The following is a 20,365-nucleotide window of genomic DNA, read 5'->3' as shown; positions in this document are numbered from 1 at the left end:
TTTTAAAAAGAATATTATAAAGTTTAGAACTGCATAAATGGAAACTTAAATTCCTCCCATTTTATAACTGAGAATACTTGTGTATTCAGTTTTTTGCAAAAACTTTTCACCTTTCCCTGCCCTGTCTTATTGTACCAGAGAAACTAAACTGAATGAAAATTAGGCACTGATGGTAGAACATTGATAACGTGTGTCTCAAAAGTATTTGTCCCTTCAGTGAACTACATGGCACTAGAAAATGTTGGAACGCATAAAGAACATCACATCCTATGCTTGCCTGTGCTGATGTAGTTCAGGGATTTAACCAAGGTGGAGTCATTTAGTTATATGAGCTATAACAATGTATTACAAATTGGTGACTTGGCCAATAAACAGAGTATATATTGTCACTCTAAAGGTCCTCTCTTTTAATTTGAACCTGATTACCACACTGAATATTTTGCAAAGTATCACAAGTTTGATCATATCAGGAAATATTAGAAATATTAGAAAACATATGCAGCAATAGAATTTACTATTGTGTAGGTAGCACTTGGGAAAATGTCACAAAGGGGGATGTCAGCAAGAGTATTTTCGACTTAACTATACATGTACAGTAGCTAACATACATTTCCAAATCACGTTTATTTTGAGCATATGTAAGTGATGTTCAGGAACTTCTTGTTCTCAAAGTCGTGAAAACAAAGGAGGCAGGACACTGATTAATGTCCACTTACAAGATTTGGTTTTATTTTAAAAGTGTATAAACATGCATTTTTACCGCTTTTCACTTTTCTTTCCAGTTTACTCATTCAAAGTGGGTCAAACAGATTTTAGTTGGTAGCCAATTTCTGAAAATTTACCACAAAAGATTGATTCCCATAAATCTTACTGCAACTGAACCTACTGCGAGAATTGCTGTTATGCACCTAGAATTTGGCTATATGTTTGGTGGTATCAACTTTACTTTTGAAGTAAATGAAACACAAAATCTTATAGAGACTGCAATATATTTATTTTAAAAAAATTATGAACTTAAGTGATGCAATGGTATCCTCTAGTGTGTACTGTACATGTATTAGAAAGATGAAACAAGATATTGCAGTAAGTTCATATTTGAAAGCAGCTCGAGTATGTCCTAATAATTAATTGCTTCTCTAACTATTTGCTAGATATGGTAGACTTCATTTTATGTTTTTCCTTGGGGAACTTCATGTTATATTCTCAAAATGAGTTGGAGAGATTAATTATGGTAATTCAGAAACTGCTGTTTAAATCTGTAATATAAACACAGCTCTTATAAGATACCATAATTTTGTTTTACTCATTGTAATTTTCAGATGGGTCAATACAATGATAGGTAAAGTTGATTCTAAATAAATCTTGGAATTTTTTTTGCAAGTTTAGTACATCTTTGCTTCCTGCATACTTTAATGCATATTCAGCCTAAAGACTTAAACTTTCTTCTTTGACCCCTATTTTTGTCAATAGTAAAAGCCATCTTTTTGCTTTTTTAAATTGACTCAATTCCTGATATTCAAAAAAGACTTTGCCAACACCATTGTTCCTTTGCATCTTCCTATTTCTACATCCCAACTGAAAACCTTCTAACATGATTGGTTACACCAGCATCATCCAACCTAACTTACAGTACAGAAACTCCCTTCACATTCAATCTTTTCTTCATGTCATGAGGAGTAGAGATTTGTGCTTATCACCAAATAAAATTGCAGTGCAAAATTTAAACATAAAAGTTACACAATTAAAAGTTAATATATGGCACCACAGCCCATTAATTCACATATAGTACAACAGACCAATAAGAACAGACAACAATATGAACAGAGCTAAAAGGAGTGAGCTTGCATAGCAATGCACAAAAGAAATTATATACAGAGGAAAATCCTTTTTTCTTCCTGGAGAGTGAGTTTTATTTTCTTTCTTTTTTTTCTTAATATACTCCTGACAAGAAAGAGTTAAGGTGGGTGGTGTAATTAAGAGAAGAACACAATTAAAATGTCTGTGGGATATGTGTGGCTGTGTGTCTTTACATTGCATTTACAGTTTTTAATAGTACATAAATAAAGAAATTGTTCATTGCACTGTTTAGTGTCATTACGTCCATGAGTTCAGACCTGTCGGTCCATCAGAGCAGCTTGGTAGATCTCCTCTCAGTTACTCTAAAAAAGAGCAAAAATAAAACTTTAGAAATAAAATCTATTTTTATATTATGAAGTCTCCTATCCTCATTAGCATAATTAAAATCAAAGTAACCAGAGAGTAAGCGAAAATCAGATCTCATAAATTTAAGGAATTTTTCTTGCAGGAGGTTGACCAGGAGTACACAGAATAATGCTGTACAAGTTGCAAGGAAACAGTACAAGTGGAGCTATTTCTTGCACTCCTCATAAGTCCAAAACACTACAAAGGAAGTTGAAGAAAATTCCAAGCTGGCAGGAATCAAATTAAAATTTTACACAAAGTATGCCCTTTAGTCAATCATAACACAGATTTATAAAGAACTTTGCAGTTTTAAAAGTATTTCCCTTTCATCTTCTCATGAAATCCCCCCTTTGAACACTGTGATATGATCCTAACAATAATCCAAATTCTCACATGCAAAAGCAGGTTCAGAAAGAAGTTTCCTTCCTAGCCACACACAAACACCTAAGTGACTGAGACCATTAGGAGTGAGACTATTCTTTCAATAGTTGGAAGCTAGAATTAGAGTTGTTCCTCATATTAGGCAAGTGTAACTCTGACATGCAATATGAGAACAGGTGAATATCCTGATGAGATCAACAAACAAGATTCACTAACTTTTACAGTGACAGATTTTGATATTCCTATCTTTCTATATTGCTCAGTACTATATGCTTAGCAAATTATTCAACCATACTACAAACTGCAGTTTCTCACTTCAAAAGATAAATTTAATTACAAGTTATGTCATTATAATATGAATAACATAGGTCATCTGAAATTAAAATCAACTTAATCATATTGACTACCTATATTTTAAAAGTAAATGAATGAAGAGCAACTGATGGGGGAGAATTCCTAAACAGGCTTTCCAAAGGTTCTTAGAGGGTGGGGGATCAGTGAGGGTACAGCATCTGCCTGAAATGAATAAGGTCCTGGCTCCATCTCAGCTCAATTACAAAAAAAAAAAAAAACTGTCAAGAGGACAGCATGCTTTTCTATCGTTGTTGTGCTTAGTTAAAATAGCTAGTAAACAAACAAAGACTATTTTTAACTTGTACAAGATGAATTGCCTACATTTAAACAATTTTATATAGGCTAAATAAACATGAAATACCTATGAACCATTTATGTCACTGACATCTATAAATAGTAATTATGTTACTTAGAGCTATACTTGGATGAAATAATTATTAACTAAAAAAATGTTTTTAATTCCAAGCATAGAGAGACAAAGAGAAGATTGGAACACACACACACACACACACACACACACACACAGATAGAGATGATAGAGATAGAAGTAGAGACAGAGAAAGAGAGAATGAATATGGGTACTCCATGGCCTCTAGCTACTGCAAATGTATACCATGTGTATGCACCATTTTGTGCATTTGGCTTTATGTGGGTACTGGGGAACTGAACCTGGGTTGTAAGGCTCTGCAAACAAGCGCCTTAACTTCTGAGCCATCTCCCCAGCCCTGGTAACTGATTTTTTTTTCAGAACAAGCAATTATTTTGAAATTTCTTTAATATATAGAGATGTTATTAACCTGATCGTCTGAATAATGTAGGCTTTTAAATGAACCTAAAAGACTTACATAATTCACCTGTAAACTGTCCTTGACTACTTGGGCCCATATATCCTATGTCAAGAAGGTCGCTGGCATTGCGCTGGTGGCCTCCCCTTAGCACCTCAGGTTTCCGAGGTCCAGTGGATCCTTTAGAAGAAGCTGTTCCTGATGAGCTGTGGCCACCTGGAGATGGGAAACTGGGCTTGCTGTAGGGCACCAGGGCCTCCTCTGAAACAGAAAAACCACAAAGGATGAAACTGAACTGCCATATGGGGGCAAAACACAAACTTAACTCTTATCTATTAAACTCAGAACAAAACATTTTAACTAATTCATTCTTTACTAAAATTAAAATCATGAAAAAAAAATCATGAGGCTTAATCAGGCCCAGATAATAAAGGAATTCCCATGTGCAAGCAACATTTCCTACAGTAGAAACTGAAAAGAAAGATTAAATTGAAAGATCTCTTAAGATAAGTACACACCATATTATTTGCAAAATTTAAATTCATTAAGGAGAGCTGCCTACAATGAAGCATAGTTTGCTTAACAAAAAGAATATCTGAGAATGACTTTAGAGTTCAATGAGGCTTCAATTTAGTTTGCCCATTAATTTTGAAGAAATGTGATTTTTGCTTTAAATTTCAGGAAATTTTCTCAATTAATTTAGATAAAGAACTACTAGTTAATAAGTGTCTTAAATTTCAATTGTTTGTGGAGATAGAAATACATACCATGAAAGGTTGAATATTTCATTAAAAGAAAGAAAAGCACATTATAATGATTATGTTAATATTTTTATGTATTTCCCCTCTCAGAATATTTTATGATGTATGTATTGTAAATAATTGCTGTTTAGAGTTTTCTTTCTTTTTTCTAACCTCTTTATATTTCTCTCCCACTCCCCTTCCACTCCTTTTTTCTTTTAATTTTTTTGTATAGGTCATTATTAAGTGAATTAGATGAGTAAAATATGCTGACTAAATTTACCATCTTGCTGCTTAGTCTTGAATAACAAAGGTCGTATGATTTTTCTTTTATAGCTCATAATCTTCCTAAATGTTTCACAAAATAATAATATAGATAATAAAGCTATTATTTTTCTGGCTCTTACATAACTTAAATTTTCCAAAATGTGATCACCATGTTGTGACAAAAATGTATTTATAGAAAATGCACGGGGAGAGTACACAAGACTGAAGGCAAAGGAATGAGTAAATAATGAAATACTTTTTGAAACGTGTGTGTGTGTGTGTGTGTTTGTGTGTGTGTGTGTGTGTGTTTGTAACTTCTCAACAGATATTACCTTATGTGAGATATTAAAACATGTATTTATGTTGATAGACATCCACCAATCACAAATAATAGCCAACCAGAAGTTGTGAATTTATGGGGTGAAATTTCTGGGAAGTTTGATTTCTAAACAAAACCACTTCCCACTCTAATGGTAATAGTCAACTATTTTAATCAGTTGAAGTATGTGTGAGGCCATTTCAACTTTTTCAGACTTGATTCTGTGGTTCAGAGCATCTGTTGGTAAACTTTTAATTTAAATCACTTCACCTACTGGAAAGATGTGAGTTCTCTATTCACGTGAGTGGCTTTCAGTCAAAATGAAGAACTAGTTGAAGGAAAAGAATAAACTGACCACACAAGAAATGTCAAAGACATTTAAAAAAAAATGAAGTGGTCTCGTGAGCACACTATAGATCCAGCTTAGAAGTCTTCAAGGCTTAAGATCTTAAGTAGTGAACTTGAGGAACAGAGCCTATTGGAATCAGTATGTGTGGAATCAGTGTATGTGCTCATGAGCTCTGCTGAACAGTTCCAACGTGAGTTACTGATTTAAGGAAAATGTATTCCACAGGCCCTTAAACAATTGCCATTCCTAAAATACCTGGTTAAAAAAAAATGGTAACAGTCCCTTCTTTCCTGGGACTGTGCAGAACACACCTGGTCCAGCACCTTGTTTGTGTGGGGCTTTCCGTGTATCTTCTTGGCGCTCTGTGGCGTTTATCCATTCCTGGGTTTGTCGCTGCCACTCTAGAGAGGTTTTAGCTGGACAATCCAATGAGCTCTTTGTGTCTTCTAAGTTGGATGCATGTTGTCTCTCTAGAGAGTTTCCTTTTCTCTCTGTTGAGCTTTCCACGTTACCAGCATGCTGGCTCGAGCCTATTTGCTGCCTTAAACCCTGACCTGGTGGGGGATCTGGTGGTGGGGGAAGATCTAAAAATTTTAAATAATGTTTAGAATGGACTAAAATTTAATTAAAAAAAACAAGTTTAAATTCAAGTTGAAAAAGAAAAAAAAACTCTTTCCTTCTTATAAGTATCACCCATGCAAAACAAATTTGTGGAAAATAAAAGTCAGTTAATGATTTTTCAAAATGCATATTACTGATATGCCTACTGTCTTCTTCCTATGGCATCATTGAAATAAGTTTGGCTGATTTATTCAACTGGTAAACATGGACCATATTTTCAACTGCATACTAGGGCTAACATTCAAAGTTAAAGGGCATTTTGTTATTCATAATCAATTCATCATCCTATTACCCCTTTTCAAAGTAAGAATAGTACCATTTAAAAAATCAGTAGAAATCCTACCAGCTATGCTAGTAAAAGTCCCCAAACACAATCAAAGCTCTGAAACCAATCTCAATAGGAAATACCACCCTTGGGAAATTAAAAACTATATGCCTTATCATATGCAACTTATGATAGTCTTCTTGTGTATGTGGCACATTTAGCAATAATCAAAGTGTTAAGCTAACATTTACTAAATGCAATTAACATTCTGTCTGACAACCAATTCTGGCTATTTTTTTCATGAGTTAGTAACTAATATATTATAATCTTCCATTGTATTAATTTTAATAACTAATAACCAATGTCCAGAGTATATACTGAATATGCTTTATAGTGATAAGTAGGCAATATGTCATGGGAATTTGATATGTAGAGAAATGGTTAATTTTTTGGAAGAGCTTTTTAAATTAAATATCAGAAATGGAAAAAAAAAAGTTCAAGTATCAGGTAATTTGTCATTTTAGTTTTATAGTTCTTTGGATTGTCTCCTTTAGAACTCAGTGTCTTTCATTATAAAATCACTTTTCCTTTTTGTACTTTTAAGTCTTAGGTCTAACATTACATTCTTAGGGATTTTGAAATCTTCTAAGCATTCAACTATACCAATATCTTATTATTTTTAATAAATGTAAATTTCTTTGTTCATCCTTCATAAAGAAAATTGTATTGCTTATTTATAAAATCCATGCATTATATGGAGTAATATAAGACATTATATTTAACATAAGCAATTATTTCCAATGACATTTTTATAAGTATTTTCTTTTTCCTAATAAGATTTGTTTGAGAAATTTAAAAGAGTAAAGCATAAATTTCTTGTACACAAAAGACAGTGACTGTAAAAATCTTAATGTGTTCAAGAAGTTCCTTAAATAACTTGAAACTTTGTCAGATGAACAAACAGGTATCATATTTGACTGAAGAGATACTAATGACATCATGATCATTTGCTCTGAATGCTTCAAGTTGGAGCAGTATTTCCATTCTCACAAGTGTCTTCCTGGGAGATTATGATTTTCAAACTATTGGGAAGAACAGGATTGCTGTCTGGGAGAGTAAGGTTGCATTTGGAATATTTGTTCCAAAATGAAGAACTAATATAATAATGATATATGTGTCTGACAGATAATCCAATGACATTAGTGTTTGCTTTATCTGCAATACTAAGTTCCTTCTCTGTGTATTATTATAAATGCAAATTAATTATTTCAATTGAGTTATTGGACTTAGTCTGTCAGTGAGGGAAAAGGATCATATTTGCTTCCAAAATAGCATATCTTGTCATTGACTTTTATTCTTCATCCAAGCAGCATAATTTGTAAAGTGGCATCAGCTTATCCAGCTAAAATTCTGATGACTAGTTCATTTAACCTGAAATCACATAGCTCCATAATTAAGCAATAACATTGGAAATTTTATTTCTAGTAATAAAAAACATGGAATGCACATAGAAAGAAAAAATCTTCAAAGAAAGAGAATTACAAATGACTGAGGAAAAAAATGAAAGCATGTAATCAAATACATTAACTTAAATTAATTTATCATTCAATTTCTATGTGGATTCACTTCAGGCAAGGTGGCTCATGAAAAAGTATCTAACTGGCCCGAGGATTGGCTATTGTCATGCAATGACAATCCAAAGAGATAGATGCCACTATTCACTTCATATTTTCAGGTAAGAAAATGGCTGGAGAGGGGGGTGAGAAGTCAAGAATCTCCAGCGTGAATTTTTTCTTCTATGAGATCTAGACTCAGGAAATGAAGTCTACACTGGACATTTCATTGCAATTGTCTAGAAAGCACATCAAATTCTGCAATTCAAAATTATAGTGTACATTATAGTCTGCAATGTGTGCCTTTTGCTGTGTGCCCTTCCTCAGTCAGCTGCACTTTCATCATCTATGTTCACCCGAACTATGAAGACATCTTCCACTTCCTCACTTTACAGCCTGTATTAATTGCTTTCATCTTCTGATTCCATGATGGTATGAACCACCATTATTTTTTTCTCTATGATTCTTCTATGGGCTTTGTCTTCATTTTATACTTTTGCACCATTTAGTAAATTGTAATATAGTAGCTAGAGAGACTTTTTCAAAATGAAGACATAAAACATCATGCCACATCATGCCTTACACACACACACATACACCTCCACGAGTTTCCCATTCAATATCCTATAAAAACTAATGACATTACCACAGCTTAAAGTTCCTACAACACTGACTGTTTTTTACACGTGTTTTGTTGCCCTGTCAACTTCATGCCTTTAATCCCAGCACTTGGGAGGCAAACATAAGAAGGTTGCCATGAGTTTCAGGCCAGCCTAAGAGTACCTAGTGAATTTCAGGTCTGCTGGGGCTAGAGTGAGACACTATCTCAGTAAAAAGAAAAAGAGAGAGATAAACCCCAGGATTTTACTTGGCACCAGATCCTAAAATGACCTTTCTTCAGATATGAACATTGGTTCTTATGTATTTGCTTGTTTATATTCTCTCTGTTCTCACATGTCAACTTGTTGGTGAAGATTTCTCTGAAAACTTATCACTGTTTTGCATACTGCATATTTTCCCTTATTTATTTGCTTATGTATTTGAATGCAATAGTCTACAAAGAGAAGACCTCAGAGAAATGTGAATGTTGATAACCTACCTTCTTTAGGTCCTTATTGGTCAGGATATTGGTTTCAAAGGATAACTTAACTTATTTTGTAAAAGGACTGGAGATTTGGATGCAATAACGCCTGTTTAGCAGAGATCCCACAGTGAGCAAAGGAATACCTTTAACTGTGTGTGGGATTTGCACAGCCTGATGCTTCTTACCTTCATTTCCACTACTCAAATTAGTTTGAAACCATGAGATAAAGATTTTGCTACATTCTCCTCTCTAAAATTAAACCAGAAGCCAAGGGAAATATTTTAAGATATTTGCAAATGGTTCTAACATTCAGCTTAGCTACATTTATCCCTTTTTAAAGATTTATCCTTTTGATATTCAGTGTGACACATAAATAATTTTGATTTTCAGTAATAAAACAATGTAAACTTTGTATGTTTATAGGAAATAGTACTGAGAGGAAAAGGAAATTTATCTCTGGGTCTAATATTATAGTCAGAACTTTCATGTACTATACTATAAAGGATTAGAATGAAACGCCTGGGTACAGTTTATTATTCATGTTTTAGAAGACATAAGAATTAAGTTAAAAGCACTAGAATTAAGGCATACTCTGTCGAGCTAAAGTAACATCCATTACTGAACATTATCAACTTCCAATGGTATTGTTTCCTGAAACTAGCAGTGTTTAATAAAATGCTCCAAAGTTTAGATGTTATCTACAAATAACATCATTGAAATAAATCATGACACTATGGTACCATTTGGCAAGTTTCAGCTACTATTTCATTTGTCAATAAAGTTTTCAGGAAATGATTCACACTTTTAAAAATTAACATTTCTATGGCTATACTCACTTAACACTAGTAGAGGTACAAATCATATGCTTTCTTAACACAAAAATATTTACTATTCAGACTTTATTTTTATTTTATTTTATTTTTATTTATTTATTTGTTTGTTTGTATTTTTAAAGGTAGGCACACACTGTAGATCAGGCTGACCTGAAACTCACTCTGTAGTCACAGGCTGACCTTGAACTCATAGAGATCTTCCTACCTCCTCTCCTGTATAATGAGATTAAGGCGTGGGTCACCATACCCAGCCTACTACTTGAACTTCAGTAGGGAAAAATAATAATGATCTTTCCTTGTGGTCTTAATGATTATATCTCTAAAATTCAAATATTAAAGTAAATTTTCCTTTTCCATGTGATGGTATTGGGACCTGAGTCATTTGTGAGGTAATTAACCAGTAAGTTGGTTGAGTGTTCTTATAAAACATGTACCAGAGAGAACCCTTCCACCATGTGAGGAAATAAGAAGGCACCATATGAAACAACAAAGTCCCTCAACAGTCATGAACTCTTGGATTTTCTAGAATCCAGAACTGATTTAAAAACAGTTTCTGTTGTTAATTTTTTCTACCATTTTTAAGGTTATTATTTATTATAACAGCCCAAGCAGACTAAGACACCATTCAAGAACATAACCTATGGCATAATTTTAGTTCTGAAATTCATGCAACTATAATTTTACTAAATCATTTTAAGGTGTTCTCCAAGAATACAATCCCATGTAAAACAGTGTTACATAATACTATAGATATGTAGATAGTAAGACATGAACATGTGCTTCTTACTGACTTTCTTCCTAATTTGCAAGTGGGTTGGATGCTAAAAAGCAATAATGGAAAAATATAAATTAAAACGATTGAAAACTAACATAGTTCTATAGTAGACCTCAGGGCTTGATAACAAAAATAATTCCACATTGTTGAAAAATAAGGTGTATTATTTAAAAAAAAATGATCATGGTGCCAGGTATCTGAACAGTTATGTAATAAGGCAATGCCCAGTTGACCAGAAGTACTTTAATAAAGGTCAGTGTTTGCAAAGTCAGTGTTTGATTAACTGCTCTAATCAAAGTCACCTCTTCAGTGAGGAGGTGAAAGAAACCTACCATCTGGCATCCCTTCCCGTCGATGAGGCAATGCTGGCTGTGGGTCCATCCGCCCTCCCTTGTGTTTTTTGGTGGGCCGAGGCCTCTGACTTTGACTCAGGGCTGCACTGGTATTACTGTCAGTAGAAAACGGGCTGGTGGGTCGAGGCCTTTGAGAGGAGGTAAAGGGTTTTCCTGGATAAAGAACAAAACAAAGATAATGTGAGATAGAAAATATTGTTATAATACAGTGATTCTGTCTTGTCTTATATTTCTACTCTAACTAATCTATGAGTCTACCTAGAAATGCTATTTGAAAAAAACCCAAAGTATTGGCACATATCCATACAAAAATACATCTTGCTGCAAGGAATTTGTCCAATTTTAGTAAGCTAACACTCTGCCCTCTAAGACCACTTCCTACAAATAATCATAAAATAATCCACCAATAAGTAGCTCAATATTTCTTGATTTTTTGACCTTGACTGTCTCAGTGATGTTGTCACAGATCTATGCAACTCCATGAGCATTTACTTCTTAAAATTAAAATGGCTTTTTTTTAAATGAATTGTATATTGTGTGCTTTGTTTCATTCTTAGACTCTTAAAATCTCTTAGCACAGAATAAATGTCTTAAGGCAATTATGTTTGAAATTTCCCATGAAAGTTTTGCTCAAATACATACATAAAATTGATGCACAATTTAATGTTCATAAATGATGAATCTGGCTCTTTTACAACAAAGCAGTAACATTAGCATACAGGATAGTAGGCTAAAATCACCAGGCATTTCCAAATGTAATAGGTACTTACTATAATAGATACATTATTGTATTGGAGCAGACTGTATTTTCTAATTTTTTTTAAAAAGGTACTATTTCTTTTTTGTAGATTAGAATGTATGCTTGTAAGTTATAGGAAAAGGGTTAGTTAATATATTTTCAAAAACTAATTATTTTAATACTTAGCTTATTATGGTAAGGAAGGACTGGTTTATGTACATGCATTTATTCTTGTGTGTTTCTTTTTTCTTTACGAAGAAATTATCATGTGTGATTACATTTTCCTAGGTCAATGTGACATCATATGCCTTAATGCTTTATTAGCTATTAGCATACATGCAAGAAATGCACTTATGCTTTCTAATTTATTAGTTTCCTTGCACCTTCTCATGTCTTTGCCTATAGCTAATGCCACAAAAAGCACTCAGGCAACATAAAGTTTCTCATTTATGCTTCATAAGGCAAGAAAATTCAAATAACAGTTATATTACAACATATTTTAGTTTGGATGATATATAAAAATAAACCTCTGCAATGCTTGAGAAATCTCTTCATTTCCTTTGAAGAATATTTAATGCCTTCTCCAAAGAAATACTAATGTAACTCAAGGACACCTTCCAAGATTCAGTTTTACAACCTGGAAGCACAGTAAAGATTCAATATCATTTATCTTTACTATTTGAACACTATCAATTTTTTAAAATGCTTTTAATGTTTCATTAATTTATTTTGTAAGGTAGCTCAAGCTAATTCACATATCAAATTTCTATAAGTGAGAAAAAAGAAGTACAGATCAAAATATAAGGGTGTGCATCCTGCCAAGTTATTTTGGTCATAAAATGATGAAAAGTGGCTACAATTTATTAGCATTCATCTCACATTTCCTTTCTTCATGGATTGAGAAGCACATGAAAACATATTATTTGGCATATATTATTACTGCTCTGAATGAAAATAAAATTTCTCTAAAGAGAAATATACACATAGTAATTATTTAATTCAACTGGCAAGTGCAGTAGGTGTATCTTTAATTAGCATCCATTAAAACAAATAGTAAGTTATTATATTAGAATCATAGCCAAACAAACTAGAACCATCAGCCATTTGAACTGTTAGACAGACAGCCTTAGAAACACCCCATGCTGAGGAAACCTTCCCAGAAAAAGCATTTTCAGAAAGAAGTGGGGTAAAGGAAAGCAATGAAGATAAAAGCGGAATAATTTTAATCATTAGGTTCTTTATCGATTTTGTGAGGGTTTAGCCAAGTGTGAGATATTGAAAATTTAATGACACTCCTAGCTGTGGCTTTCTTGTAATATGAAAAGGAAGCATATTTTAATTAACTGGCAGAGCCATAAACAGAAGGAGAAGGAAGGGATGCAAGTTGGTAAGTAGGAACTTATTTTGGGCTCTGCAATACTGGCATCAAAAGATACTCGTGGTCATAGAGCATCCATCCCAACTGTGCTCATGCATATTTTAAACAGCCTACAGTTAGACTCACAGAGGAGAAAACACAGAAGGAAAGGTCAGCGTCCAGAGGATCAGATTCTCTCATGCAAAGAGTGTGGACTGGGAGTCTACCAACCTGTTCTGGTCAGGCTGGTTCCATCCAGCCTAAAACCAGCTTTATCTGCTGCTGCCACCAGTGCTTGTGCAAAGCTGCCGCTGGCAAAGATGGAGCCATCTGAGGAGCTACCTACACTAGATCTATGACTAGAAAAGTTACGATCCTCATCAGATGCAGAGCCCCATCCATTTACCATTGAACCTAAAAACAAATGTAGTTGTCCAGTAAGTCGTATGTATTGGTATCTCAGCTGCTGTAACACACCATGCTAATCAGCCAAGAGGCTGCCTCCACTCTGTACTTGTACTTTACCATTCCACTCTGAGTTCTTTAGCCCATATTATCTGCACCTTCAACATCCTAAAGGAAGAATAATGAAGCTCACTTGCAGTCTGTGTTTGTTTGGAGCTTATGAACAAACACATTCCAAAGGGTTCAGTTCCTGATTAAATTATTACATCATCACCTCCCCCAAAGTGCTCCTATGTATATGTTAAGATTCTATCGCTTAGGGAAAAGTAATCTTAATGAAACAAATAAATGTGTTTGTTAACTGAGGGACTCAGTTAAGGAAATAGTGTGAACATATTTTGAAATTAGTTCAGATTCCATTAATTATTTTAAGAACTTAAAATAAAAAAGACTCACAAAAATTCACAAAAAAGGTAATATATATACAAGACCAAGTCAAATGAACTTAGCACATAAGGAAAACTATACTTTAGAAGGTTGTATTAATTTTAATGTAATGAATATTTAGACTTAATTATTTTATGCATTCCACCTTTCTTCAATATTTATATTTATCTTTAAAAATAACCATTATGGGATATATGAGAATTAATATGATATATGATATGATAATATAATGTTTCTACAAAATGAAACATGACAATGATGGAAAAGAATTAAAGCACATGTGCAAATAACTTTAGCTATAAATAATTGCATAGATACAATTAATTTTATTCTTAACTTTCTAGATAGTCACAATTTAGTATTTTTCTTAAACAAAATCAAAGTAGAAATTTAACTCATTACTTAATATAATTAATATTATGATATTTATTTAAGGTTATATACTTTAGTTCGTGAAACTATTAACTACACAGTACTGGTTTTACCAATAGTTTTCAGAAGAGAAATAAACAAGTATTTGTAAAACTTCATTTTAGATTTCTACAAGAACCAAACATATATTTATCCTAAAGGGATGAAAGTCTCTTAGAATTGTAGAGTTCTTTCCTCTTTCTCCACTACTTAAGAGACAGCAGTATATTTATAAAAGTGATTATGGTGAAGTATTTGTAATTTTAGTCAAGAGGACAGGATACAATAACACAGATGCATGTGCTTTCAAACAGAAACAGGAACTGAAAGGGCCATGATGATCTGAGACATTAAAAGAGTTTTGAGTGTAGCAGAGAAAGATAGAATTTTGATCCTATCTGACAAAAGCATAGAGATACTCCTTTTGCTTTCCAAACAAATTCCCTTGACACAGGCCACTGCAAAGAAACTAAGATAACACCAGCAATTGAACCTCTTCTGAGAGATTCATTTCGAGTTTAATAGTCATGGTCAAGGACCAACAGCCAAGAAGGAAAGAAGAAATGACGCAATAGACCTTACAGTGTAATGCTACAGTAGATAAGAAAAAGAATCAAAGTCACCAAAGAAAATGAAACTACACCAGAGAATAATTTAAACCTCCCTAAAGCTCAGCTAAGTCTTTTATATGTACTATTTTCTGTTTTTCTGAGTGGCTGTTCTTTTTCCTCTCTAAACAAGCATCCCATTTATTCAGGAAGTTTTTACCTAATGCCTTCCCCTTCTCTGCTTCTTTTGGAAGTATGAGTAGGAAGACAGACAAGACTTCAAATGGGACTATTAATACAGAAATATCAGTTATCAATTTTATTTATATTTTGTACTTCGTGTAAGAGTAAAGTGAAGATACAGGTAACTACAGAGTCGAAGAGACATACATGATGAACATTTGTATACATTAGGCAATGACAAATCTAATGATACCAGGTGAAATGAAAAGGTTAGTGAAGTTATCTTTATTATTGAGAATAAAAGGCAAATAACACAGAAAGAAATAGAATTTTTGCTCTCTGTCTCTCTCTCATATTGTCCACTGAAATAAATGTTAAGATTTGTAGTGCGGATACACTTGTTGAAGATATTTGTCAATCTATCTGGTCACATTCTATCAATCCATTATATAATACATGTTGAAATTATTCCTAAAAAAATTACTTAACTTGTACCTATCTTTTCTTCATTTGTTGCCATTTTTTCTCTTTCTTTGTATTTAGATATGAATAATGACCCAAAGACTTTGACAAGTATAAAAAGAAGAAAATATGTGGATTGGAATAGAAGAAAAACCATTAATTAATTAACTAAAAGTAAGTCATTTTGTGAAAACCCATTTTATTTTATTTTATTTTACTTTACTTTATTTTATTTTTTTTTTATTTTTATTTTATCTTATTTTATTTTATTGGGGTATGTTCTCATTCAAGCTCAGGCTGACCTAGAATTCACTATGTAGTCTTAGGGTAGCCTTGAATGCATTGAGATCCAAGCATTTTGTGATAACACTGTTATCATATATTGTAAATATAAACATGAAAACAAGACTCAATACTACTTTCTTTTGTAAAATCAGCTTATCTAGAGGATTTTTACAAAGTACAAGCAATTCATAATTATGTGACACATTATAGCCCTAAATGTAGTCAATACATATTTAAGCATGTAATGAAAAATGAATTGATGTCACATTGAAAAATTTATCTGTGTTTACATTTTCAGTCTTTCCAAATTCCTCAGGTTTAAAAATGCTGAAAGGCCAAAAAGAAAACCTCAGAAATTTATTCAAGCTGTTAAAGAGGAATTTCACATAGGACATTAAGCTGTTGCTCAAATGTTACTGAGCATAAAATGCCATGATAAAGTGGCATCTTGCTGTGTCTCTATTACATCTTCAGCACTAAAATTAATTTATGATCAGTCATCAATTCATTTACATGTCAATTTATGCTAAATCTTTCCTTGCTGATAAATGCTTATCCTTACATCCATTAAGCTAGAGTAAAGCCTGTGCTTTATAATATGACCCTGTTAATTGTTGCATTACCATTTTTATGAGATACAAAAACTAACAGCTACCCATTTTTGAGCCTATATTTAATCTAGAAACTCTTCCTATTAAGTGCTATTTGTCTAACTATCTGCTAAGTAAAATGTTCAGCTGTAACTGAGTTTGGTCAAATGAATCCAAACATTGACCTCTTCCTAGATGTATAAAGATGAGAACTGCATCTAGTCCCTGGAAGTTCTTTGTTTTCACTCCAGAATGTTGAAGTGTACTATTTTCACCTGCATTCCTCAGAGGGAGAGGGAGAGGGCGAGGGTGAGGGACAGGGAGAGAGAGAGAGAGAGAGAGAGAGAGAGAGAGAGAGAGAGAGAGAGAGAGAGAGAGAGAGAGAGAGAGAGAGAGAGGGAGGGAGGGAGGGAGGGAGGGAGAGAGAGAGAGAGAGAGAGAGAGGGAGAGAGAGAGAGAGGGAGAGAGAGAGGGAATATAAAATATAGTAGAAGCAAACCAGCAACTCCAAAGTCTCTACCAGGGACACATGAACCTATTAACTTGTTTTACTCAAGTAAAGAAATCATACATTTACTTCCTTTATTTGTTAATTTTTGAAATTGATGTTTAATTTGCTTTTAAAGAAACCTGAGCTAGTGAAGTGGTCTGAAATATATTTTACATCATTAAAATCCTTGAAATGTTCCTTAATATTTAAATTATTTTTTTCTAAAGTTTGTGTAGCAGATATATAGTCACAGGTCAAAATTCTTAATGGCCAAGGATCTAACAGCTGTGTGCTCATAGGAGGGTGAGGCTGCTGGGTTTAATTCTTTGCACATTGATCTGGTATAGAAATTCTAATTAGAAACAAAAAGCTCCAAACACATAAAATATACAACACAGAGCCACAAACTCCTTTCAGCCATGTGTGCATGTGGGGTCTAACACTGAAGGTAACTTTTACCTTCACTTCACTCACTTAACAGCACTGACTAGAGGTTTTACTGGTTTGATCTCTGAGACAGTTAGAATTTTGATTGCATGTTTAGAACATATTTTCTCCTTTCTGCTCCCTCTTACTTATGGGTGTTTTGTATCTTTTTCCCATTGGGATGTCATTAAATGAGGAAACGCTCATCTTGTCTTTCACATTAGGGATAATGGTCAGAAATAGTCAATCCAGCCTCTTGCCTACTTAACTTATGATGACAGCTTGGCATTTATGCAGAAATATCACAAATATATTCCTAAAGAAAAAAAAAATCTGTGTTTTTTTTTTCTCTAGTTCAAAATAAGGTGTGAAGTGCTTTGAGGACTTAATGTTCTTATGTGCATGCTCATGCGTGCACACACATACACACACATATACACACACCCCACACCACACCACACCAGGATCTCTTGCCACTATAAACAATGCCTATCTGGCTTACATGGGTGGCTGAGGAATTGGGCCTGGGCAAGAAGGCATTGTAAGCAAGCACATTTAACCCCTGAGCCAGCTCCCCAGCCCCTATTATTTAAGAACCAAATAGATATGCATTATATTCATGAATAAAATAAAAATGATAATTCTCCTTACAAAGGATTGTTAGGATTTAATTTTGCCAGGTCAGTGAATCTGAACATAGAACTAAATATGAGGAAAAATAAGTAAAAGTACATTTAAAAATTCATATTATAGCCTTCAGTGCAGAGGAAGAAAGGCTTCCAGAGAGAAAATTACATGTTGCATGTTTGAATAAATGCTTACTTATTCATCTGTACACACACAAAGAAAGATTGTCATCTTAAGCAATAGATTGGAAAACTATTTTCTTCTTAAATATGTTAAGTCCAGAAATAAGTATTAGGCATTTTCAGAGCAGGGATCACAATCATTTTCATTTATCATAAAACTGATTGATTTTGTCTATTTTTCTATATATGGATGACTTTATAAACAGTTTAGAATTCCGCTGTGATTTAGTTTCCTTATCACAAAAGAAGAACACTTATTAGCAAGGACATGGAACCAGCCTAAATGCACTTTGACTAATACATGGATAATAAAGATGGTGGCACATATGTACAATGGAGTTCTATTCAGCTATAAAGACAAAATTATAAAATTTGTAGGGACATAGATGGATCTGAAAAAGATTATATGAACTGAGGTGACCTCGACCTAAGCTCAGCACTTCCAGTGCTGCATGTCCCCTCTCATATGTGGACCCTGGCACCAAATATTTAGATTAGTATGTAAGCTAGAGTAAAAGCCAGTAGTAGAGGACAGGAAGTTAAAAAGGGTTCATGAGGGAGGTAGGAGACTGGGGGTCAAAAGGGTGCAGATATGTAAGTGCAGGATGACTGAAATGGTCAGAGTGGGGTCAGAAGAGGGGACGAAGGCAAGTCGAGAGTGGGAGGAAGGAAGGATAATAAAAATTAAATATGATATGAATAAGTCATATAGAAACTTAATTCTTTCTTAGATAAAAATACATATATTAAAAAGTGAGAGTTTGGGTAGAAGTACACTATGGATGTGGATAACACTGTGCCTAGAAGCCATATATTGTTAAAAAAGAACAACAACTCAGTGCCATAGGTAAGATACCTTCCAGAAAGTTGTTGGTCAGGGAGGCCCCTGAAGCTCAGAAAATATTATAGGCTATTGCCAAGGCTATTTTTAAACTTAATTAATTAATTATTTTGGAGAGAGAGAGACAGAAAGAAATAGGTAGACAGAGAGTGAATATGGGCATGCGAGGGCCTCCTGCCATGACAAATAAATTCTAAACACATGTTCCATCTTGTGTTTCTGGCTTTATGTGGGTCCAGGGTAATCAAACCCTGGCTGTCAGGCTTTGCAATCAAGTGTCTTTAACTACCGAGCCATCTTTCCAGCCCTACCAGAACTCTTGTTTACCCACCAGAACTGGATGGTAAGAAGAAGATACATTGCTAAAGACTCTACATGTTGGGCTGTAAGTAACTGACAAATCAAGCTAGAGCCGAGTTAGTAGCTCCCTCCCTGACGACTAGCTGGAGTCTAGAAAGAGCTATGTAATCAATTATGGGAGGAAAGACATCAATGGTTATAAGCTGCAGAGGACCCTGAAAGCTTTACAGCTGGCCAGCCAGGCTAAATCTACAGATATATCTGTTATTGGGAATTCCAAGTGCTCTCTGACTGGACTTGAGGCCCTCTCCATAGGAGGGGCCTAATCCAAATCCTATGGGTAGAGAGGGCATATGCCCTAAGTGGGGAAAACTACAAGTGTCGTCTGGCTAAACTGATATAATCCCCACCAAACTACCCTCTAAATACTTATGATTATGCCCATATATTAATGCTACTCCCACATTTGGTTAGAGTAGCTTTACTTTTCTGATGGCGGTGACCATGGGAATGACTGAAAATTCACCAAAGTGCTGAGTGAGAATAAATGACAGTGGTGTATTTAGCACTGAAATATCTCTAGCATACCCTCTATGGCTAGAAGTGGGGTAGATGAGTCAAAAGAAGGAAAGGAGTGTGTTACAATAAATGAACTAACATACGGTAACTCTTTAAAATGGTGCACTTGTATTCTACAAAATGCCCCAAATCACATACTTTAATTACTCTTGGCCTTGAAAGAAATAGCAGTCAATCTCTTCTTTCTTCCTTTCTTCCTGTTCTCTCCATGTGTCTCCTCTATTTGTTCTCTCCATGCCTTATAGTTTTCATTTAACAATATTTTAACATATTTTATTTATTTACTTGAGATACATACACACATATACATACACACAGAGAGAGAAAGAGAGAGAGAGAGAGAGAGAGAGAGAGAGAGAGAGAGAGAGAGAGAGAGAGAGAAAGAAACAGAGAGGCAAATAGAGAGAAAGAATGGTTGGGCCAGCACCTCCAGCCATTGCAAATGAACTCCAGACACATGCACCACCTTGTGCATCTGCCTTACTTGGCTAATTGTGAATTGAACCTTGTCTTTAGACTTCACAGGCAAGAGTCTTATCCACTAAGCCATCT

The 20,365-nt window shown here is 34.1% G+C and overlaps 1 protein-coding gene across 20 annotated transcripts in view; it reads right to left on the bottom strand.

Annotated features, from left to right (window-relative positions):
- Positions 1-701: 701 nt before the first annotated feature.
- Robo2 (roundabout guidance receptor 2) overlaps positions 702-20,365 on the bottom strand; it is a 1,359,396-nt gene continuing 1,339,732 nt past the window's right edge. For 6 of the 20 annotated variants that reach the window (XM_045147698.1, XM_045147702.1, XM_045147703.1 and 3 more), the window contains 5 exons: positions 13,269-13,451; positions 10,921-11,094; positions 5,709-5,981; positions 3,783-3,983; positions 702-2,159 (listed from right to left, as the gene is read on the bottom strand). In XM_045147698.1, coding sequence (XP_045003633.1) covers positions 2,158-2,159; positions 3,783-3,983; positions 5,709-5,981; positions 10,921-11,094; positions 13,269-13,451 — 833 coding nt within the window. In that variant the 3' untranslated portion in view covers positions 702-2,157. The remainder of the gene's footprint in view (positions 2,160-3,782; positions 3,984-5,708; positions 5,982-10,920; positions 11,095-13,268; positions 13,452-20,365) is intronic. The other 14 variants (XM_045147711.1, XM_045147714.1, XM_045147710.1 and 11 more) reach the window with 5 other exon arrangements.

The sequence above is a fragment of the Jaculus jaculus genome, chromosome 4 (assembly GCF_020740685.1).
Source record: "Jaculus jaculus isolate mJacJac1 chromosome 4, mJacJac1.mat.Y.cur, whole genome shotgun sequence".
NCBI classification, from domain to species: Eukaryota; Metazoa; Chordata; class Mammalia; order Rodentia; family Dipodidae; genus Jaculus; species Jaculus jaculus.
This window is presented reverse-complemented; position numbering and strand designations above follow the sequence as displayed.